Source organism: Triticum aestivum, chromosome 1A, assembly GCF_018294505.1.
Source record: "Triticum aestivum cultivar Chinese Spring chromosome 1A, IWGSC CS RefSeq v2.1, whole genome shotgun sequence".
NCBI lineage: Eukaryota > Viridiplantae > Streptophyta > Magnoliopsida > Poales > Poaceae > Triticum > Triticum aestivum.
In genome coordinates, this window is record NC_057794.1 from 262,695,218 (window position 1) to 262,719,499 (window position 24,282).

Consider the following 24,282-nt stretch of genomic DNA (forward strand, 5'->3'; position numbering starts at 1 on the left):
TACCGACGATCGAATCTCGGGCAAGTAACATACCGATGACAAAGGGAACAACGTATGTTGTTATGCGGTCTGACCGATAAAGATCTTCATAGAATATGTAGGAGCCAATATGGGCATCCAGGTCCCTCTATTGGTTATTGACCGGAGACGTGTCTCGGTCATGTCTACATTGTTCTCGAACCCGTAGGGTCCGCACGCTTAAGGTTTCGATGACAGTTATATTATGAGTTTATGAGTTTTGATGTACCGAAGTAGTTCGGAGTCTCGGATGAGATCGGGGACATGACGAGGAGTCTCGAAATGGTCGAGATGTAAAGATCGATATATTGGATGACTATATTCGGACATCGGAAAGGTTCCGAGTGATTCGGGTATTTCGGAGTACCGAGTAGTTACGGGAGAAGCAATGGGCCTTTATGGGCTTTAGTGGGAAGAGGAGAAAGGGCCAAGGGGCTGCTGTGCCCCCCTCCCCTCTAGTCCGAATTGGACTAGGGAAAAGGGGGCCGGCCACCTCTCCTTCTCCTCCACTTCCTTCTCCCTTCCTCCCCTCTTGGTGGACTCCTACTAGGACTTGGAGTCCTAGTAGGACTCCACATCCTGGCCGCACCTAGCCGTGGCCGGCCTCCTCCTCCTCCATCCTTTATATACTGAGGCAAGGGGCACCCCATGAACATAAGTTGATCCACGTGATCTATTCCTTAGCCATGTGCGCCGCCCCCCGCCACCATAGTCCTCGATAATATTGTAGCGGTGCTTAGGCGAAGCCCTTCAGCAGTAGTACGTCAAGATCGTCACCACGCCGTCGTGCTGACGGAACTCTTCCCTGACACTTTGCTGGATCGGAGTCCAGGGATCGTCATCGAGCTGAATGTGTGCTAAAACTCGGAGGTGCCATAGTTTCGGTGCTTGATCGGTCGGGCCGTGAAGACGTACGACTACATCAACCAAACGCTTCCGTTGTCGATCTACTAGGTATGTAGATCGTACTCCCCCTCTCGTTGCTATGCATCACCATGATCTTGCGTGTGCGTAGGAATTTTTTTGAAATTACTACATAACCCAACACCTCCATACCAACACTTTCCAAGGAATTTATTATTTGACAACATAAAGTAAATTCATTTTTTTGCATTTCGGGACTGGGCTTCCCTAATACCTTTGCCTTACTCTCGTGCAATGACAAGTGAATAAACAATCATCTTGAGAATAACATATCTAGCATGGAAAATATTAGCCACCCCTCACCGCTCCGCGAGCGAAACAAACACACAAAAGAGAAGTTTATTTTGAAAATTAGAGAAGGGACATGCAAATTTGCTTAGAACGGCAAAAGAGTACCACATATAGGTAGATATAGTGGACTCATGTGGCAAAACTGGGTTAAAGGTTTTTGGATGCACAAGTAGTTATCATACTTAGTGCAAAATGAAGGCTAGCAAAAGATTGGGAAGCGACCAACTAAGAAACATATAATCTCATAAGCAAGCATTAAGCATAAATAACACCGAATAATGCACCATAAATCGGATATAATTTCATTGCATGACTATTGACTTTCGTACTTGCATAGGGAATCACAAACCTTAACACCAATATTCTTACTAAAGCATAATTACTCATCAAGATGACTCACATATCACATCATCATATCTCAAAACTATTACTAAGAATCAAGTTTGTTTTGTCCAATGATCTTCATGAAAGTTTTTATTATATCCTTCTTGGATATCTATCACTTTGGGACTACTTTTCACATGTTGCTTTTCATAAGCTCAAACAAATATAAGTGAAGATCATGAGCATAATAAATTTTTCTTTCTCTCAAATAAATTTAAGTGAAGCAAGAGAGAATTTCTTAAAAAAATTAATAACTCTAAAATAAATCTAAGTGAAGCAAGAGAGCATTTCTTCAAAAATACTAAGCACACCGTGCTCAAAAACATATAAGTGAAGCACTAGAGCAAGTCCTAACTCATAAAAGATTTAAGTGAAGCACATAGAGCAATTCTAACAAGTCTTGACATAATTTTGGCTCTCTCAAATAGTTGTGTCCAGCAAGGATTGATGACTTAAAACACAAAATAAAATATGCAAAGACTCATATCATACAAGACGTTCCAAGCAAAACACATATCATGTGACGAATAAAAATATAGTCTCGAGTAAAATACCGATAGTTGTTGGAAGAAAGCCGGGATGCCACTCGGGGCATCCCCAAGCTTAGTTGGTTGATCATTTTTGGATGATAGCTTGGGATGTCGGGGCATCCCCAAGCTTAGCCTCTTCCATCCTTCCTTCATCCATCGTAAGATAACCCAAAATTTGAAAACTTCAATCACACAAAACTCAACAAAACCTTCGTGGGATCCGTTAGTATAAGAATAATAAATCACTACTATAAGTGTTGTATCAAACCAATTCATATTTTGTTTTTTGTATTATATCTACTGTATTCCAACTTTTCTATGGAAAAAACTAATCAAAGAAAACCATAGAGCCATCAAAATAAGCACACAACACAAAGAAAACAGAATCTGTCAAAACAGAACAGTTTGTAGCAATCTGACTATTTCGAATACTTCTGTAACTCCATAAATTGTGAAAAAATAGGACGACCTGAGAAATATGTATATTCATCTACTGCAAGTGGAATGGGTATTTTATCACTCTATGGTAAAAAAATGAAAATTGATTTAGCATGCGCAAAAGTTTCTGTTTTTTCAGCAAGATCAAACAACTATCACCCAAGAAGATCCTAAAGGCTTTACTTGGCACCAACACTAATTAAAACATAAAAAACACAATCATAACAGTAGAATAATTGTTATAACACACAAAAACAGAAAGCAAAAGGCAAAAATAAATTTTATTCATTGGGTTGCCTCCCAACAAGCTCTATAGTTTTACGCCCTTAGCTAGGCATAAAGCAAGGATCTAAGTTTTGTCATCTTTGGTTCGAGATTCATAAGATGCCCTCATAATTGATTCATAAGGTGGCTTAATTCTAGTTCTAGGAAAGTGTTCATATCCTTCCTCAAAGAAAATTGGAACTTAATATTGCCTTCTTTCATATCAATCACGGCACCGATAGTGCGTAAAAACGGTCTACCAAGAATAATTGGACAAGACGGATTGCAATCAATATCAAGAACAATCTATGGGCACATAATTACTATTTGCAAGAATAAGAACATCATTAATTCTTCCCATAGGCTTTTTAATAGTAGAATCCGCCAAGTGCAAATTCAAAGAACACGATTCAAGATTGGTAAGACCAAGCACGTCACATAAAGATTTCGAAATTGTAGAAACACTAGCATTGTAGAAACACTAGCTCCCAAGTCACACAAAGCAAAACACTCATAATTTTTAATCTTGAATTTGTAGTAGGTTCCCATTCATCATGCAATTTTCTAGGAATTGAAACTTCCAATTCCAATTTTTCTTCAAGAGCTTTCATCATAGCATCAACAATATGTTTAGTAAAAGCTTTATTTTGTTCATAGGCATGGGGTGAATTTATCATGGTCTTATGGATTGCAACAAAGAAATACAATCAATCAAAGAGCAACTATCATAATTAAAGTCTTTTTAATCCAAAAGAGTGGGCACATCACTAGCTAAAGTTTTGACCTCTCCAAACCCATTTTTATCATTTTTCTCAACAAGATTTTCACCCTCCGAAATATTGGGACGCCTTCTACCTAAAGTTGACTCATCTCCAGTCCCTTTTTCATCAATATTAACTTCAGTGAAGAAGGAATCAATAGAAGAAACACCAACCATTTTAAGATCTTCATCACTTTTACGAAAGAAATCACTAGAAAATGCCTTTTCCAAAAATTCTCTTTTAGCTCTAAGCATAGCAGTTCTTTTCTTACTTTCATCCATAGAAACATAAAGAGCCTTAATTGATTCATCTACTTTAGGCACAAAAAATTCCATCTTGAGATTTTCGACATCATGAGCAATTCTATCAACACTTCTAGACAAATCATCAACCTTATTCAACTTTTCTTCTATGGAAGTGTTGAAATTTTTTGCGTGTTGATAAATTCTTTAATATTATTCTCAAGATCAAAGGTATTCCCATTATTATCGTAAGATTGATTCCCATATGAATTACCATAATTATTAGAGGAATTACTAGGAAAAGGCCTAGGATTAAAATTACCTCTATAAGCATTGTTGTTGAAATTATTTCTAGAAATGAAATTCACATCAATGGCATCACTATTTTGCTCAATCAAAGTAGACAAAGGCATATCATTAAGATCAATAGGAGCACTTCTACTAGCAACCAATTTCTCAAGAGCATCAACTTTTCACTAAAAGAAGAAATTTCTTCCACCGAATTAACTTTTTTACTAGTATGAGCTCTTTCGGTATGCCATTGCGAATAATTTTCCATGATATTATCAAGCAATTTGGTGGCTTCACCAAAGAAATTTCCATAAAAGTACCACCCGCAGCGGAATCTAAAAGATTACGAGAAACAAAATTCAATCCTGCATAAAAAATTGTATGATCATCCAAAGATTTAACCCATGAGTTGGGAAATTCCTTAGCATCATTTTCATCCTTTCCCAAGATTGTGCAACATGCTCATGTTCAAGTTGCTTGAAATTCATGATCTGGGTTCTAAGGGAAATAATTTTTGCGGGAGGAAAATACTTTGTGATAAAAGCATCTTTGCACTTATTCCAAGAATCGATACTATTGCGAGGCAAAGAAGAGAGCCAATTTTTTGCAGAATCACACAAAGAAAACGAAAATAATTTCATCTTGACCACATCATTGTCCACATCTTTTTTTCTTTTGCATATCGCATAATTCAACGAAGGTATTAAGATGGGACGCGGCATCCTCGTTAGGAGTACCGGAAAATTGGTCTTTCATAACAAGATTCAGCAAAGCAGTATTAATATCACAAGTCTCCGCACTAGCGGCGGGAGGGGCAAGCGGAGTGCCAATAAAATCATTGTTGTTGGTGTTTGAGAAATCACATAACTTGGTGTTCTCTTCAGTCATGATGACCACACAACAAGATTGCACTCAAAAACAGACCCGGCAAGAAAACGACGAATTTTCGTGAAGTGGGGAGAGGAAAATGAGAGGTAAATGGCAAATAATGTAAATTGCAAGGAGATGAGATTTGTGATTAGGAACCTGGTTATGTTGAAGATCCTCCTCGGCAACGACACTAGAAATTCCTTTTGTTTGCTCTCTGACTATAAAGCCAGAAAACCTCCTGTCTGCTAGGACTATGTCGGTATTTCCCCGAAGAGGAAGGGATGCTGCAGCACAACGACGATAGGTATTTCCCTCAGTGAAGAAACCAAGGTTATCGAACCAGTAGGAGAACCAAGCAACACAACGTAAACAACACCTGCCCATAGATAACAACACCTACAACCCGACGTGTTAAAGGGGTTGTCAATCCCTTTCGGGTAACGATGCCAAAAATTTGTAGTAGATTGAAATAATAGATTGCAAATAAAATAAAGTGCAACAAACTATTTTCTATTTTTGATTTAATAGATCTGAATAAAAATGCAAAGGAAAAGTAGATCACAAGCAAATATATGAGAAAAAAGACCCGGGGCCCGTAGGTTTCACTAGTGGCTTCTCTCGAGAAAGATAACAAACGGTGGGTAAACAAATTACTGTTGGGAAATTGATAGAACCTCAAATAATTATGATGATATCCAGGCAATGATCATTACATAGGCATCATGTCCAAGATTAGTAGACCGGCTCCTGCCTGCATCTACTAATATTACTCCACACATCGACCACTATCCAGCATGCATCTAGTGTATTAAGTTCATGGAAAACGGAGTAATGCGATAAGAACGATGACATGATGTAGACAAGATCCGTTTATCTATTGCGTAGATATAGATCCCATCTTTTTATCCTTAGTAGCAACGATACATATGTGTCGGTTCCCTTTCAGTCACTGGGATGAAGCACCGTAAGATCGAACCCACTACCGGGCACCTCTTCCCATTACAAGATAAATAGATCAAGTTGGCCAAACAAAACCCAAATATTAGAGAAAAAATACGAGGCTATAAGAGATCATGCATATAAGAGATCAAAGAAACTCAAATAACTTTCATGGATATAAAAAGATATGATTGATCATAAACTCAAAGTTCATCAGATCCCAACAAACACACCGCAAAAAGAGTTACATCATATGGATCTCCAAGAGACCATTGTATTGAGAATTCAGCGAGAGAGAGAGAAAGCCATCTAGCTACTAACTACGGACCTGAAGGTCTACAAAGAACTACTCACGCATCATCGGAGAGGCACCAATGGAGGTGGTGAACCCCATCTGAGATGGTGTCTAGATTGGATCTGGTGGTTCTGGACTCTGCGGCGGATGGATGAATATTTCGTCGACTCCCCTAGGGTTCTGGTATTTTTGGGGTATTTATAGAGCAAAGAGGCGGTCCGAGGGCACCCGAGGTGGGCACAACCCACCAGGGCGCGCCTGGGCCTCCTGGCGTGCCTTGGTGGGTTGTTCCATCCTCGGGACTCCCCCAGGTGCAACCAGGGCCCAACATGTTCCTTCTGGTCCATAAAAAATCTTCATAAAGTTTCATGGCATTTGGACTCCGTCTGATATTGATTTTCTGCTATGTAAAAAACACAGAAAAAACAGGAACTCGCACTTGGCACTATGTCAATAGTTTAGTACCAAAAAATGATATAAAATGACTATAAAATGATTATAAAACATCCAAGATTGATAATATAACAGCATAGAACAATCAAAAATTATAGATACGTTGGAGACGTATCAGTGTTCTTGAGCTAAACGAGCTGGTGGTTGAGGGGGTGATCTCAATGATCCGTCCCTTTCTATGGTGGTGGCTAGGTCCTATTTATAGTGGCCTTGGTCCTCTTCCCAAGTATTTAGGCGGGAAGGGATCCCACAACGACCAAGTTTGAAGGGGGACAACTAGTATAAGCTATCCTGACAAAAGTAGTCTTCGCCTGCCAAAGGCTCTGGTGGTGACGCTGCGGTGGGCTACGCGATGACCTCCGTCATGTCATCCTGCTGGTCTTGGTCTTGTTGCACAGATATGGAAACCTTTGCCTGATTCCTCGGGACCCCGCGCCTGCGCTTGTCTCCTTAGCACCAAAGAAAAACTGGTACACTACGCACGCTGGTGCCCTCCTGGTTTCGGTCGTCATGGCTCACGTCACGCGAACCTCGCGAGGTGCCCCTTGCATAGATATCTCCGGTCCTCGGGAGCCAACCTAGCGAGGCTGCCCCCACAGAGGTCTTGGTGTCGTCCGCCTCGCGAGTTCAGCCCCTCGCGAGGGTCTTGAGTTGTTGCTGCTGAAGATGGGTCGTACTAGGCCGTTGATGGAGCCACGCCATGGGCCGCAGGCAGGCAAGTCTAGGTACCCCCGTTCCCAGGACGCCGACACGCGCCGCTGTTGCGTCACCCCTTCGGGTCATAGCGTCGCAGCACGTGGTCCCCGCCGCCATCCTGAGGCCGTTCTTGCGGTTGCACCAACTCGCGTGCTGCTGCTGCGTTGCCACTTCAGGTCGTAGTGCCACGGCCCGCGGTCAACTGCCGCACCAAGGCTGTTCGCTCCAGGCCGTCCCTGAGGCTGCACCGACCCTCGTGCTACCACTACGTCGCCCCGTCGGGCCGTAGCGAGTGTGGCACGCGATCCCTGCAACCGCCATGAGGTCTTCCCCACCGTCGCCCCGACCTGCCCGCCGCCGCTGCGTCGTCCCTTCGGGCCGTAGCGTTGCGGCCCGCGGTCCACCGCCGTTCACGCGCGTCGACTTCCATGTGATATGCGTCGCGCCGCCTCCCTTAGCGCGGGAACATCACTGTCCGCGTCGGTCTTCGTCATGCTATCGGGTTCATTATCGCCTACATTGAGCATCGCCGCCGCGCTCCTTCTCTAGCCGCCGCCACCTCCTAAGGCTGCCGCTGCTCTTCTTTCACGGCAACACGGCGACTACCTCGACACCGGCGACCCCCGACTCGACATCAGCCACGGCGTCTCTCGCACGGCTACCTCAACCACGGCTACACCACCCTACGCTCTCGGCTACATCGACAAACGGCACAAAGGGATACCGCCTTGCTTGAGCAACCTCGTCGGTTTCCACTCCAGCCATGACTTCCATCATGCGTCGACCGTTACGACTATTGGGGGGTGTCCGTTGGCTTGCCTTCAGATTCTTCTCCAGTCTCACCGTCTACGTCGCTACCGTTGTGACTGTGGGGGGATGTTGAGTATCATTGTTAGATTGGAAACATAATGATAGACTAGGAAATATTCTGGCTTGCCTTGTACTCCAAGATGACCATGTACTCCTATATATATACCCACGAGGCTCAAGCAATAAACGAATGATTCCACCAATCCTCTCTCTCTCCCTTCTAACTCTCGTCGTTGACCAACAGCATCCCCCCGCCTTCCCCTTGTGCCGCAGACCCACCCCTACTACTTTTATTGGGCTCTTCACATGCTCCATGTAGAGGACGCCATGGCCGCACGCGACGAGGAGCGAGAACCGACCAGCAAGCCAGGCGGTGTACCTAGCGATGCCGGAGATGCGGCCTGGCAGCCCGAGGTTGGAGACGCGGTCACCACATGCTAGAACTAACTGACGTTGAGCTACAACCATAGTGGAAATTTCCTAGAACCGGCTGATGTCGGAGTTACAACCACGTTGGAAATTTGCTACAACCACAGCAAACATTGTTTTGCTGGAAACTACAGCGAGGGTTGCAACCAGCGCAGTTAGGAGCTACAACCCTTTTGACAGATGTTACAATAATGGCCAATTGTCGGCGGGCGACAAATGCTACAACCATGGAACTACGAAGGATGCAACCGGCAACAACAGATGCTACAACCCTTTGACAAGATGTTACAACCATGGATGACAAATGCTACAACCATGAACGACCCCAGCGACGGCGAATGCTACAACTATGGACAACAAAGGCTGCAACTGGCAACATCAGATGCTACAATCGTTTTGTCAAGAAGCTGCAACCCACAACACCCAGAGACGACGATGCTACGCCTTGCACGGATAGTTACAACCAGCAACGGCAGAAGTTTTTGCTGCAACCATATCAATTTTTTGCTACTATCGGTGCTTTTTTCTACATCCATTCATGAACTCCCACCGTGCTTCACGGGAGGCGAGATGTCGGTGGTGGGTTGCTGCGAACCACGACGGCAGTGACGAGCGCGACGACGAGTAGGATAACTATCTAACTTGGAGCGACGGGCGGCGCGGTACTGCGACCGGAGGCAACAGATTGCGACGCCGCACATCCGAGGAGCCGCGCGACATGCGGGACCAATGCGAGGAAGAAGCTCAGGGAGAACAGTTTTTTGCCTGATCCAATGGCCCACGCGCGACCGGTCGAAACTTTGGGCCGACGCCTAGTACCACCCATCACCTTATGCCTCACACACCATGAACATGGAATGACCAGTGATTTTGTTTTTCTCTACTACTTAAAATCTCTTGATGCGGAGCATCCTACGGACATCCCCATGTCAAGAGTCCGTTTGGCAAGTGACACGTTCGACATCCACTTCACATACACAAAGGTGAATCATCGCCTTTACGCGTGTTCACTTGACCCCTTCGAGGATGGTATACTACTTGACACTCCACTTGTGTGCATGCATAGGTATTGTCGGAACACTACGGACGATGAGGAGGAGTGCAAGCGCTAAGGAACAACTACACCATCCGCGAGGGAAGCGTGGAAGCGAAGCCGGAAGAAGACGGAGCTGCGGAGTCTACAGCGGCCGGACGTCCGACGTGCCACCGGACGTCCGACACTCTACAGCGGTCGGACGACTGGCGTCCACCGGACGTCCGACACTCCCTCGACCAGCCACAGACCGAGCCCAGCGACCGGACGACCGACGCCGACCGGACGTCCGATGTCACCTGTCCCGAGAAGAATCAGCGGACGCCCGACGCGCGCCGGACGTCCGGACCATCCTGAGCCACCGGATGTCCGGTCCCCAGCGGATGTCCGCTACCTTCCTGTGTGCAGCCGCGGGCCTTTGGCCATGTACCCCTTCACTTCACTCCCCATTTGCACTAAGACTATAAATAGACCTCTCCCTCCTCCTTTCTAAGGTTAGCGTTGTGTTAGCTCATTTGTGAGATAGATCTTCGCTCATCCATATCGGATCTACTCCTTGAGAGAAACTGCGGCCCCTCTTCGGAGAAGATCCACCTTGGATTCAAGACCCCTTTAAGGGAAGATCCCCTTGTGGATTCAAGACCTCCTCACGGAGAAGAACCGGCTACCCTTTGTATCGTCCCTTATTGGATTTGGATCGTGTATCTCTTTGTGTTTCGAGGATCTAGCATATGTGTGACCATATCTTGTTGGTTTGAGTGTTCTCTTGTGTCCCCCTCGTGATTTTCCCCTCGTTTCCCTCCTCTTGTTCTTCGCGTTCTTCGCGGGATCCGCTCCTTTCGTGAAAGATTGGGCCACTAGGGTTCTACCCTACATCATCTTGGTATTATGAGCCATGTTGATCACGATTTCGGAGCCTCCCCCACCGTCTTCTAGCCTTCTTTTGCTTGATTTCGTCCTAAATTCGAAAATCCCCACCAAAAATAGCCCCAATTTTTTTTGTGATTTGTTGGTTTGATGATGTTTTGTTGATTTTGATCCATGGATTTGCTTGGTTTCAAGTGGATCTAGCATCTCCCCAAGTTTCCACATCTTTCATCCATGAAATCTCATCAATTTTGACCTCAAAATCCCCAAATTCCGCCCAAAATCGCGTCCCGAATCTCGGATCTCGAGTTGACCCCGATACACCGGACGACCGGCCCTTTACCGGACGTCCGGAGCCGCAGGAACCACCGGACGTCCGACCTTACCGGACGACTGGAACCCCCTAACCCAAGCAGAATCAGCGGATTTCCGACCCGACCGGACGTCCGGCCACCGGACGACCGTTTTTTCCGGACGTCCGCTACCTGTAGATATCAACTTCGCTCAAATTTTGTTTCGGCCATAACTAATTCATCCGGAGTCCGATTTTGACGTTCTTTAGCTCGTTGAAAATCTCTTGACATCCTCCTTCCCACAAAAATACCACCAACATCTTTTGACTACATCAATTTTGACAATTTTGGCATCTTTGTCTAGGACTTCCACAATATCATCCGCTACACCACCACCGACTTCCGCAACCTAACCAATTTTGTTCCCCATCGTATTAGTGGTTGCTTGAGGAGTGATTTGAGTCTCCTAAGGTGTATAGGCTAATTAGGGACGGTTGCTTCTTCATCAACCACCACCACCACTTTCGCAAAGGCTTGACCACTATACACTTCCGCCACGTCAACTTAACCCAATTTTGTTAGTGTTGTGAGTTGTGTCTCCTAAGGTGTTTCGGCTACTTAGGGACCGTGCTTCCAACTCCGACACCGTGTATAGTACACCACCTTACCCTCCACCTCCGCATTGCGTACTCCACAACCCATCATTGCATTTTCGCAATCCCTTTGAGCTTCCGCAACCACCACCGCATCCCGCTACCACCATTTTGACATTTGACGTTTGAGATTTTGAGTTCGCGGTTTTTCCGTTTCCTAAGGTGTTTCGGCTACTTAGGGACGAGTCTCCATCATCTTGGTATCTCCATCAAGATCACCGCCACTCATCATCACCACGGACGGTAACCTCCATATCATCTTGGTATCGTGGTACCCCTCCATTATATATTCCCTTGCCATTGCATTGATAACCCCTAGCCCATTTTGCGTTACTTGCCTATCGAGACTAGCCATTTGAGTATTGCCGGCAACATTACTTGTGCACATTAGTGATCTACACCATACATTGCATACATACCATATCATATTGGTATCATATCATCCCTTGTGCCTCAAGTTTGTTCCCGCATATACACAATTACTATCTTGGTTTGTGCATTTCGCAAAGTGGATAAAAAAAGAATAAGCTTTTAAGCAAAAGAGAAAGAGCAAAGAAGCTTGTAAGCAATAGCCATAGCATCCACCACATTGCATAAGATTGTCATATCCGATCATCTTGGATCAAACACCGGGAACCATACATACATAGCATACTTGGGATAGAAAGTTTATCCATTTTGCATATCATAAGTTGTGCACAAGTGTCGTATCCGCCTATAGAGCAATCGTGCTAGCGTCTCTCTTGAGTTGTGCAACATGAGCGTTTTCCGTCGATTCCACATTTTGTGCTCATCCTTGGTTGCACGACCCCATTTATCTATCCGTGTGTGTGTTTCCGTGTGCCACATATTGCTATTGGTCTACTTGTTACACTTGCGAATTTGTGAATCTCTTTCAACATTATTGACTCTTGCTAACATTTTACATCAAATTTTTGTGCCACTATCCTCACCGAGCTTCACCATAAGCCTTATTTGTGTAGGTGTGAGAAACCAACAAGAATTGGTACCAATTGTGCTATTTCCTTGTCCACATTGGAGTGATCATTGATCCACTTTCATCTTCGGTCAAGGTACATTTGGTATTCGTTCTTCTCTTTCTCCACTCATATTGGCTCGAATCTTGTGATGGATAGGCAAGGCATTTCATCTCCGGTCTTCCACAACAACGACGGCGTGTACAACTACATCAACAACAAGCTTTCCGCACAAAAGGAGGAGCAAGATGCAAGGATGGAGGAGATTCGTACCTTGTTGATCAACCGTTCTTCCCCTTCATCATCCTCAAGGCGGCGACGTTCAAGTCACAAGTCTTCGGAGTACAAAAATGATGCAAGCGCAAGTCGTCCTCGTCCACATCTCCATGGCGACCACCATCACATTCGTGATCCACCTCGTCATGAAGGGCAAGTCACCTCCAAGCAACATGTGCACAACGACGACGAACGACATCTACATCGAGCTCAAGCACGACAACGACAACATCATCATGAAGATGCTCGAGATGCGCCTACCTACAAGTCGCAACAAGCCCTACTTCACAACAAGTCCAAACTTCATGACCACAAGAGAAGATCGCGAGACAAGCACCACCAAGACGGAGCTACGGCTACACCAACCACTTTGGCATCTTCGCCAAGCGACTTCAAGGCATCTTTGCCTTCGGATATATGGCATCTTCGCCAACAAGCACCTCAAGACTACGCTCAAGAGAAGCTCCCCAAGCTCATGTCCGCGACTTCCACGAGCTACTACGACCTCGACATCGACCACACGATTCCTTTATATGGGACTCAAGAACCCTAGGAGTATCTCGAGTGGGAGCGTTTGATGGACAACTACCTCGAGCTACATCAAGTCCCTCCCGAAGATCAAGTGAAGTGCGCCACAAGGAACTTCCACGACTAGGCGTCCACATGGTGGCTTCACACACCTTCGGAGAGCTACGACATGAGTTGGCCCAAGACGAAGAGAGCTTTGCGGCGAGAGTTTGTGCCTCCAACCTACACGAAACAACTTCAACGCCAATTGGAGAACACCATCCAAGGATCCAAGTCCATCGACGAGTACTTCAAGGAGATGAAGATTGCCTTGCGACGAGCCGGCGTGGACGACCCCATTTCGATGAAGTTCCACTTCATGATGGGATTGCACAATGACATCTCCAAGACGATCTTCCTCGAGAACTACAAGTCCCTCGATGACAACTACATTGGTGCTCTCAAGGCGGAACAAGAACTCATGAAGGCCAAAGTTTCTCCACCCCAAGCTCACTTCACAACGACCAAGCTCCATGAGAATGAGCATGAGGCTAGTACCACCATGATGTCCAAGCCCGACGAGCTCCAAGACGATACTCCCAAGTTCAACGCCATCCCTCTTTGTGGCATTGACGATGCCGAGTCCTCCTTGACTCTTTTTCAAGACGGTGCGGCGACGAGTACGACTACGGAGACCCTCAAGGACCAAGCTTTGAAGGTGAGCAACAAGGTGGCGAGCAAGGATGATGCTTCTATCTTAGGAGGCGAGAGTGATGATGTGCTATCTTCGGCCTTCATCCATGGCGACAACGATGAGATGGTTGAGCATGGGATTTTCCCTTCGACCACGACAACGTTTGATGACTTGAGTGACTTTTGCCACCATATTGAGAGTGAGAGTGACTTCACCACTAGCCCCATATATGATGTGTTGCGTCAATTCCCATGTGAGGAGAGCCACAACCCCCACCATTCGAGTGAGATGAGTGACTCCACCATATGTGAGATTGAGTGCACCTATTTTGTGGGAGTGAGTGAACCACCACATAGAGAGAGTGAGATAGTTGATAGGTCATGTGAGGCCACTTTTAACACTAACGACTTGACCTCTACCTCTATTGTGTCTTCTCATTTGGTGCTAGGTCCCTTATATGATGACGCGCCGATTCTCGACGACTTCGTCCTACCTTTGGACAAGACGATGGCCATGGTGCAATGTGATGCACCCCCCACATGGTTCCATCACAATGATGATCTTGACCACCATTCGGTCTTACCCACCTCACCTACACCACGTGAGTGGAATGACAAAGGTAACATAGGTGAAGGTGATGCTCTTGTCCCACTAGTGGACTATCATGACATTGATTGCTTGCATGATGTTGATCAACCTATTTCCATGCTTCATGCTAGTGTGACTTCCCCATGCGATGATTTACCCATTTATGATGAGTATGATGATTGCCATGTGGAGTCTATTAGTTGTGATGCCATGTTACATAGGATTTCTTGTGCTAATTCTCTCGGTCACATCATGTTTGCCAATCCGCTTGACTTGTCATATGCTATGCATGAGATCAATCATATGTCATATTTGCAATCTCTTCATAGTGACTATGCATATGCTATTAAAATGAACCCAATTTGCACATATGGCATAGATGACAAGCCCATGGTTATCGGCATTTGTTTTTTTTGTGATGATATTGGTATGCTCCCTTTGCATCCTTTATCTCATATGCCATGCCATGACCACCTAGCTTCGGATATGCATTGTTTTGGGTATTACCCATTTTCTCCATATGATGTTTCCAATATTGCACATGAGGAGACCCCCATAGTTTCCTCATACATTTTAGGAAATTTTGATCACTCCCATCCATTGCATGATCCTTATACTTGTATGCTCAATTTGCATCCCCATCATGTTATACACAATAACTATTCTTTCATGATGGATGACATGTTCTTATACCATGCATTAAATTTCTTTGAGCGATGCTTATCTTGTGCTAACTCTCACGTGCACATACACATCATGGTGGATGATGTGTACATTTACCACACACACAATTTCTTTCGTTTGTGTTTCTTTTGTGTAGGTACCCATGAATACTTGTCAACCTCGCAATCCCACGAGTTGACAAAACGAGCTCTAGAGAGCAATGATGACTTGGGATCCCATGGATTGTTTTTCCCACCACTCTCTTCGCGCAAAGACTTCGCGCATTTCTTCTACATGAACATCACTTGGCTATGGCTTATTGTCCATTACATATTCTATGCCCATCTTTCCATGTTCACTTTGCATGCTATGCTCATTACTATGTTTTTGCCACGCATTCGTGACTCATGCTGTGCATTACACATGATGATAGATTCTCATACTTGTATGTGTATTTGCAAGCTTGGCGGAGATATTGCTTGTTATTGCCATGTTTTCTTTGTGCCCCATGCATATGATGATACTTTCATTTTGCTTTGTGTTCGTACTTGCGATATGTCATGTGCATTGTCTATGTCTATTATTTGCTCACATGACATGATTGCCATGATTTCCTCTAGTATGTTGCATTTTCGCACTACTAGCTTGCACGACTTGATTACTATGCTTGACTTGATTGCCTCACACATGATGAACAATTGCTCTTTCTATTGTGTTGAGTGCCACACGATATTCACTACACCCAATGCACATTATGATTGGATTGTCTTGCACTTGACACATGTGTTTAGACACTTCATTTTATTTGGTGTTGTGAATGATTCCTATGCCTACCATAGACCTTTCATTGAGAAAATTGTGAATGCTAGCTATGAACTTGAGGTAGATGCTTCTTCTCTTGTCACACATATTTGCATCACTACCTCACATTCACATGCTTGAACCCATGATTTATTTGCTTGTGCTCGATTGATATGCGTACATGCCATGTCACAATCCTTTGTCACACCATATGCTTTGCATGATGACGATACTTGTTTGGTGAATAAACTCTTGAATGCTTGGTTTTGCACTAGCGCTAACCACATTTGTTTTTCCAAGTGTTCGTTGTCCTTAATCCTTTTGAAGGAATCAAAGACGGTGCGACATTGAAGAGTGCCCATTTCAAGCTTCAAGATGACAAGAACTTGGTGAATGTCCACTTCTACACGTCGAAGCCATCTCTTTCCCATGGTGATTTGGTTTTTGATCCGAGGTCGGATCTTTCCCAAGGGAGGGGAGATGATGCGGAGCATCCTACGGACATCACCATGTCAAGAGTCCGTTTGTCAAGTGACACGTTCGACATCCACTTCACATACACAAAGGTGAATCATCTCCTTTACCCGTGTTCACTTAACCTCTTCGAGGATGGTATACTACTTGACACTCCACTTATGTGCATGCATAGGTATTGTCGGAACACTACGGACGACGAGGAGGAGTGCAAGCGCCAAGGAACAACTACACCATCCGCGAGGGAAGCGTGGAAGCGAAGACGGAAGAAGATGGAGTTGCGGAGTCTACAACAGCCGGACGTCCGACGTGCCACCGGATGTCCGACACTCTACAGCGGTCGGACGACCGGCGTCCACCGGACGTCCGACACTCCCTCGACCAGCCACAGACCGAGCCCAGCGACCGGACGACCGACGCCGACCGGACGTCCGACGCCACCTGTCCCGAGAAGAATCAGCGGACGTTCGACGCGCGCCGGACGTCCGGACCATACTGAGCCACCGGATGTCCGGTCCCCAGCGGATGTCCGCTACCTGCCTGTGTGCAGCCGCGGGCCTTTGGCCATGTACCCCTTCACTTCACCCGCCATTTGCACTAAGACTATAAATAGACCTCTCCCTCCTCCTTTCTAAGGTTAGCGTTGTGTTAGCTCATTTGTGAGATAGAGCTTCGCTCATGCATATCGGATCTACTCCTTGAGAGAGACTGCGGCCCCTCTTAGGAGAAGATCCACCTTGGATTCAAAACCCCTTTAAGTGAAGACCCCCTTGTGGATTCAAGACCTCCTCACGGAGAAGAACCGGCTACCCTTTGTATCGTCCCTTGTTGGATTTGGATCGTGTATCTCTTTGTGTTTCGAGGATCTAGCATATGTGTGACCATATCTTGTTGGTTTGAGTGTTCTCTTGTGTCCCCCTCGTGATTTTCCCCTCGTTTCCCTCCTCGTGTTCTTCGCGTTCTTCGCGGGATCCGCTCCTTTCGTGAAAGATCGGGCCACTAGGGTTCTACCCTACATCATCTCTACTACTTAAAAAGAATGTAAGGTTCTCATTTCATCTTTCTTTCCATCACCCCTTCGTCCAACCTTTCATGCATATGATAATCAATCACCTTAGTTTACTTATCTTCTGAACCAATTTCACTTTAATTTACTTACCAAATTTCTAATCAAAATATAAGATAATTCACGTACATAATTTAATGAGTATCTACACAATCGCATTATTATTGACAGGTAAATCACAAATTAACATATTAAAATATTTATATCCCGTCGCAATGCACGGGCATTGTTCTAATTGAGATAAACATGACCAGTGATAAAGAGACCTGTGATGATTGAGATAAACATGACCAGTGATAAAGAGACCTGTGATGACAATCCATGAACATGGACATGAGTGTATGACGGCCCAGTAGGTCGGCCTACAAAAAGCCCATAAAGTATAGGGAGTGTGTGATCCGATGTGGCGCTGCTCATGCGGAATCATTCGGCGTCTGGCTAACCCGGCAAGCCCTATCAACAGCTCGAGGCCCGGAACCCTCACCTCCGCCTCCTCTCCCAGCGATGGCTTCCGCCGCCATGGCCGCCTCTTCCAGAGCCTTGTTCCGTCCGCATCGCCTCCTCCTCCTCCCTGACCCTCGCCGCCGCCGCCACCTCTCCGCCAGTGCTTTGGCTTCAGCAAACGCCGCAGCCACGACCGTCCGGCGCGGAGTAGTGGACGTTCTCCGGGAGCGCGGGCTCGTGGAGGCTACCACCTCCGAGGCGCTCGGTTCTTCCTCGGCAGCTTCAGGGGAGCAGCAGAAGCTCAAGGTTTACTGCGGCTTCGACCCCACGGCCGAGAGCCTGCATCTCGGCAACCTCCTCGGCCTTGTCGCGCTCTCCTGGTTCCGTCGTTGCGGCCACACCGCCGTCGCGCTCGTCGGCGGAGCGACCGGCCGCGTAGGAGATCCCTCCGGAAAAAGCGCCGAGCGCCCTGAGCTAGACCTCGCCGCCGTGGTCGCCAACTCTGACGCGATCAAGTCGCTCATCGCTCAGATCCTCACCCGCGCCCCCGAGCCATCTCATCTCGCCCAATCTGGTAAAGAAGCGATTTTGGACAAACATGAAGATGCTCTTGCCAATTCTGACCAGGATTTATCAGAGAAATCGGGCAATGTGGGGGAAAGTATGGGTTCCTTCGTTATCTTGGATAACTACGACTGGTGGAAAGACATCACATTGCTTGATTTCCTCAAGGAGGTGGGCAAGTTCGCGCGTGTCGGGACGATGATTGCCAAGGAGAGTGTGAAGAAGCGACTCAATTCAGAGGATGGTATGAGCTACACTGAGTTCACCTACCAGCTTCTCCAGGGCTATGACTTCCTGTACATGTTCAAGAACATGGGTGTCAATGTGCAGATTGGGGGTAGTGATCAGTGGGGAAACATCACCGCAGGTACCGACTTGATCCGGAAAATTCTCCAGGTTGAGGGAGCGCACGGTCTGACATTCCCACTCTTGCTGAAGAGCGATGGAACCAAATTTGGGAAGACAGAAGATGGGGCGATTTGGCTCTCACCAAAGATGCTCTCCCCTTACAAGTTCTACCAGTACTTTTTCTCAGTCCCGGATGTTGATGTCGTAAGGTTTATGAAAATCCTTACATTTTTGAGCTTGGATGAGATTCATGACTTGGAAGAATCGATGAAGAAACCCGGCTATGTGCCAAACACGGTTCAAAGGAGGCTTGCAGAAGAGGTGACACGCTTCGTCCATGGCCAGGAGGGAGTGGAGGAGGCCTTGAAGGCAACTGAGGCCTTGCGGCCTGGGGCACAGACACAGTTGGACTCACAAACAATTGAGGGAATAGCAGATGATGTACCGTCTTGTTCCTTACCATACGACCAAGTATTGAAGTCTCCCCTGGTTGATCTGGCTGCCTCTACAGGTTTACTTGCAAGCAAGTCAGCGGTTAGGCGGCTTATAAAGCAGGGTGGTCTATACTTGAATAACAAGAAGATCGATAGTGAGGATAAGTTGGTCGAGGAAGGTGATATAGTTGACGGGAAGGTGCTGCTGCTATCTGCCGGAAAGAAGAACAAGATGGTTGTGCGGATATCTTAATTGTTCTGATATGTTTGTGTCTAATTTTTTGCTGGCGAGGAGAAAAAGTAACAGCATGAGCCTTGTACTCAGATTAGCTGCCCGTGAACATACACATTGCTTTACTGGAAATGCTACACCAATAATTTGGTCAGGATATTTGGCTTGCTGATGGCTGCTGTGAGCGGCATTGCCCCTTGTACTGGTCATTTTGCTTTAGTATATCACGCGTTTGCTATTTGTTTATAAGTTTCCTGACCTTTTGTTCACTCTTCGTCGATCTTTGTAACATTTGAATTTGGATAGTCGGTGGCAGTTTTTATGTCAGCATCTTTGGATGGCGCAGTCCTTGCACATTCAGTATCTCTAAACAATTATTTGGTGACATTACTGAAAGGACTGTTCATTCGGACATGTAAGCATAGGTAGCAAACTAGACTAGACCAAATTATGTGTAAACTAATGTGCGCGTGATATGTGCCCATGTAAGGTGTAGATGCAGGTTGCTGAGACATCATCAATCACTCTGGTTGTTGATACAAATTTCCTAATAGTCTGCTTCTTGCCCTGGAATCATTGGTGCCTTGTTGCCATGGGCTTAAGCGGGGCTCAACCTGTTGAATTCTTAAGTTCCACTAAAGGTACACCTCGATACATACAAATAGATAAAAGTCTTCAGTGTAACCAAAAACCAATGATGTATCGGGTGCGTTAACTTTGAAGGGGTTTTCCATTGTTTTGCGGGATTCTGAAAGCAGAGATAGAGTACGATGGAAATACATGCAGGGACTTGGCTGGTTTCAGTTTTCTTGGTGTAAAAGCAAGCAAGAGTTGCAGTGCACGGCTGGGCTTGGATCCCTGCAGAATTTAGTCGAGTGATTTGTACAAAAACTACAAATGAAACCATGTAGTATAAGGCGATTGCGTCAATATGGTTTTGTTTGTGTGTGTGCCTGACCATGACCAGCAGCTGCTGCTGGAAACGGAGATGAGACGGCGGTTGGTCTGATCACTGATGGTTGCTTGTTTCCCGCACCAACACAAGAAGCAACCACCCGACCTGTCCGCCTCCAATCCAAATCCAAAGAAGAAGAAAAAAAAACATCAGGGTAGCATTCCTCTTGCCTTGTCTGGGCCGAAGTCCTCTCCACTCCACGCAACGCAGACAGGAGGAGTAGGAGGAGAGGAGAAACCCCTGCGCAAGAAAGAAAGAAAGAAAGAAAACCAAAGGCGATCGAGTCCTTGACCAGCACAGAACCAAACCAATCGGAGCTGGGGCGGCTGCCGCTTGCTTTTATTCAACGACCTCGCCTTCTGGTGCGTGCGTGCAAACTCCATCCAACGAGCTCGGACATGGCGAAGCCACGCCGGAGCAGATTCACTTTCGCCGGGTATATCTTCCTTCGACATCCTTACTCTTTTCTATGTGCCCCGTAGAAATTTGAAGCTGCCGGCCGGCGGTCTTGCTTCGAGCGGGCATGCTGTTGTTCTCTGTCGTCATGGAAGCTGCCTGTTGTTGCCAGGTGCGGATGCTTCGGAGGCCAGGCTCGGGGGAAGGTGGCAGAGGTAAGGAAGGAAGGAATTGTTGTGCCTGTGCCTATGTTTTCCGTTGGAATTAAGCTGGTGATGTCTCAGCTCTGCATGGAGCATTGGAGCTGAGAGATGATTCATGGTTGGGGGTGCCCTGCAGGATGAGTACCCGGTGAAGCTGCATATCTACGATCTCAGTCGGGGGATGGCGCGGCAGCTCTCCACCACGGTGCTCGGCAAGCCTATCGATGCCATCTGGTGAGCATCCTTGAATCATGCAAATCTTTTTCTTCCTCTTGACGACCATCGGGAATAGGACTTTCTTTTCTTTCCCTATATAATACTCCGTCCGTCCCAAAGTAAATGACTCAACTTTGGGACGGAGGGAGTAATTAATAAGCCACATGTATACATGCACGTCTCGCCGTACCAAACTTTGTAACATAAAAGTTTTCTTATATTTGTTGCTTGTAATAACATGTCATTTGTAACATCTTATATTATGGGACGGGGAGTAGAAAATTTGTAACATAAAAGTTGCCGCCGCTAATTCACTCGTGGTGTTTAACTTGGTTGGCTACATCAAGACTGAGCTCCATGAAGCCCTTAATTTTGAAAAAATCAAAATTCAAACTTTTCAGTTTCAAAAAATTCTGAAAAGAATACACGTGATACAAGGATGTTATGTACATGTGTGTAAAATTTCAAGATGAAATACCTTGAATTGCGAGCTGCGCACACAAAAACAAAATCATGGAATTTGAGGAGGAACACTACATGTGCTAAAAAGCCTTAGATTCATTTTTTTGTAGCTCTCATTTTAACGTATTTCGACCTGAATTTACACACATGTATATTATGTTTCTAGGTATATGTGTGTCTGTTTGAGTTTTTTGAAACTGAAAAGTTTAAATTTTGATGATTTCAAATTAAGACCTCCATGGAGCTCGGTCTCCATTTGCATTTTCGGTTTTCACCTTGTCAACAAAAGTTTATCTTGAGTCTGCAGGACCTTAGATTCGAATAGAAATTACAGTTGAATTCTGCAAACTCTAGATTTCTGGGCACATCTGTAGTCTTGATTGTCTATTTTACATGCATCTACTCAATGCAGGCTAATAACTCAGTTGTAACATCTGCCGAATTTATATAGATCAACAAAATTTGGTGGCACCATTCTGTTTCTTACCTACTGGACTCCAGTAGATTTCTTACACAATCACGTAAAGGAAATGCCATTGAGCAGATTTTACTCCCCCGGTATATTACCGCAAAACAATTTTTCTTTACCCCAGTGCGTTCCTGCTCCAAAAAATCTGACGAAAATAGAGTAGGAAGGGACCCTGGTGCAGATTGGAATTCCCAGTGCACATCCTACATTTCACAAGATGCATCTCCAGGCTTTTCTGCTCTTCTTATGCAATTGCATGTAGCTGCGGATTATGGATGAAGCGCCCTTTTTACGCGCTAAATATGTATATTCTGCAAACTTGACGACTCCTAATGTTGATGGATAATGGCCCTACCATCACAGGCACACAGGCGTGGTGGTTCATGGCAAAGAGTACTTCTTCGGGGGAGGCGTCCAGCAAGACCGGCCTGGAAGGACGCCATACGGGACTCCTGCCCGAGTAGAGCATTTTGGGGTCACGCATGTCGGCAAGGAGGACTTTGAAGACTTTCTGCACGAGATCAGCCCGCGCTACACACCAGAAACCTACAACCTCCTCAGCAACAACTGCAACCACTTCAGCAATGAGGTGGTCAAGTTCCTCGTTGGCTCCACGGTTCCGAGCTACATCCTCGACCAGCCCAAGGAGGCAATGAAGAGCCCGATTGGCGCGCTGATAAGTAAGATCTCTTCTCCCCACTAGCCTTTTCCCGGTTTAAGAGTTTGAATTTTGGGGCGACGGTCTAGTCTAGGTCTAATGGAAACTATTATCTTTGGCTTTCCAGTGCCGATGATTCAGGGGCTGGAGACAACCATGAAAGCCGGAGCTGCTCCACAACAGCCTCCACAATTCGTGCCTGCTCCTGCAGCGGCGGCGCAGACGCAGCCTTCCACGAATAACATTCAGATGCAGTCGAGATCAGTCACCGCCGATGAACCAGGTGCTGACAAGACGGCGGACCATGACAGTGGAATCATACCTGCTCCCAAAGAAGCAGGGGAGGTGCAGCCTTCCGCAAGTAGCACTCAGAATGAAATTGCCACGGATGAGACAGTGAGTAATGACGGGATCATCCCGCCTGTGGTGGTGCTACTCACTCCCAAGGGAGCGGGGCAGACACAGCCCTCCATGAACAAGGACCAGATAGAGTCAAGATCAGTCACCGCCAATGAAACTGGCGCTGATGAAATGGTTGACAGTGATGGTGGCATCATCCCGCCTCCGGCAAAACCAGCTGCTCCAGCAGCAGCGACGCAGACAGAGACCTCCATAAATAGCATTGAGCTCCATACAGTGGACGAGGGCACTAGGATGGTCACCCCGCCAGCCGTGCAACCTGCTGCTCCAGCAGCGACGGTGGCCAAGGTGACTCTGCCAGCGGCAGCAGCTTCAGACCCCCTCGGAGAGGCGAAGAGGCGAGCACAGGAGGAGCTAAAGCAGGAGTTTGTGGCCATCATGGCGACAGGGACTGTGCAGGCTGGTGATGCGGCTGCCCTTGCGATGAGAAGGGTCATGGAGCGGCACGGGCTGCGGCGCACCACAGTTCCCACGCAGCGAGGGTAGAACATGTGTGCCCTTTGTATGCTGAACCGCATGCTCAAGATGTAATCATTGGTTACATCCATCATATACATTTATCTGGTTATTACTGTGCTCAGTTGTGGATGGATAGGGGATCACCTATGACCTATCCGAGGTTTTCAGATTGTGCTTGCTGCAATAGTTTTTGGCCTAAGGCTGGTCATAGTGGGAGTAACATAGGTAGTAACATAGATGCCACATAAGCAAAATTAGTGATGTGGCAAGTAGTTAATGAGGAGAGAGGCAAATAGAGTAACATAATATGTTACCATCACATAGCGGTTTCCAATGCATAATGAGTCTACAAAGTAATAAATAAAGGCAACTATGTTACCACACCTATGACACTACCCACTATGAAGGTAGTAACATAGACTAGTAACATATGTATGTTACTAGTCTAAGTTACTCTCCACTATGACCAGCCTAAGAGTAGCCTTTCCTCAACTA

General features: G+C 46.2%; 2 protein-coding genes across 2 annotated transcripts; both read left to right on the forward strand.

Moving 5' to 3' along the window:
• The first annotated feature begins 13,803 nt into the window (after positions 1-13,803).
• LOC123045212 (tyrosine--tRNA ligase, chloroplastic/mitochondrial) lies at positions 13,804-19,871 on the forward strand. The gene is made up of 3 exons (XM_044468178.1): positions 13,804-14,458; positions 16,288-16,599; positions 18,147-19,871. The coding sequence occupies exons 1-3, from the start codon at positions 13,804-13,806 to the stop codon at positions 19,568-19,570; spliced, it is 2,391 nt and encodes a 796-aa protein (XP_044324113.1). The 3' UTR covers positions 19,571-19,871.
• A 777-nt stretch (positions 19,872-20,648) lies between these two features.
• On the forward strand, positions 20,649-23,954 carry LOC123045220 (uncharacterized). Its single transcript, XM_044468185.1, has 5 exons — positions 20,649-20,940; positions 21,073-21,115; positions 21,240-21,337; positions 22,614-22,930; positions 23,036-23,954. Exons 1-5 carry the CDS (start codon positions 20,903-20,905, stop codon positions 23,812-23,814), a joined length of 1,275 nt encoding a protein of 424 aa, XP_044324120.1. The 5' UTR covers positions 20,649-20,902; the 3' UTR covers positions 23,815-23,954.
• Positions 23,955-24,282: the final 328 nt, after the last annotated feature.

Bases quoted from the DNA above. Each gene is read 5' to 3' on its own strand.
- LOC123045220 (XM_044468185.1), top strand. From the start codon at position 20,903: ATGGCGAAGCCACGCCGGAGCAGATTCACTTTCGCCGG. The intron at 20,941-21,072 runs GTATATCTTCCT...TGTTGTTGCCAG, and splicing joins AGCAGATTCACTTTCGCCGG to GTGCGGATGCTTCGGAGGCC. The intron at 21,116-21,239 runs GTAAGGAAGGAA...GGTGCCCTGCAG, and splicing joins CTCGGGGGAAGGTGGCAGAG to GATGAGTACCCGGTGAAGCT.
- LOC123045212 (XM_044468178.1), top strand. From the start codon at position 13,804: ATGATGTCCAAGCCCGACGAGCTCCAAGACGATACTCCCAAGTTCAAC. The intron at 14,459-16,287 runs GTGATGCACCCC...TGTTTTTCCAAG, and splicing joins GACGATGGCCATGGTGCAAT to TGTTCGTTGTCCTTAATCCT. The intron at 16,600-18,146 runs GTATACTACTTG...CTTTGGCTTCAG, and splicing joins ACTTAACCTCTTCGAGGATG to CAAACGCCGCAGCCACGACC.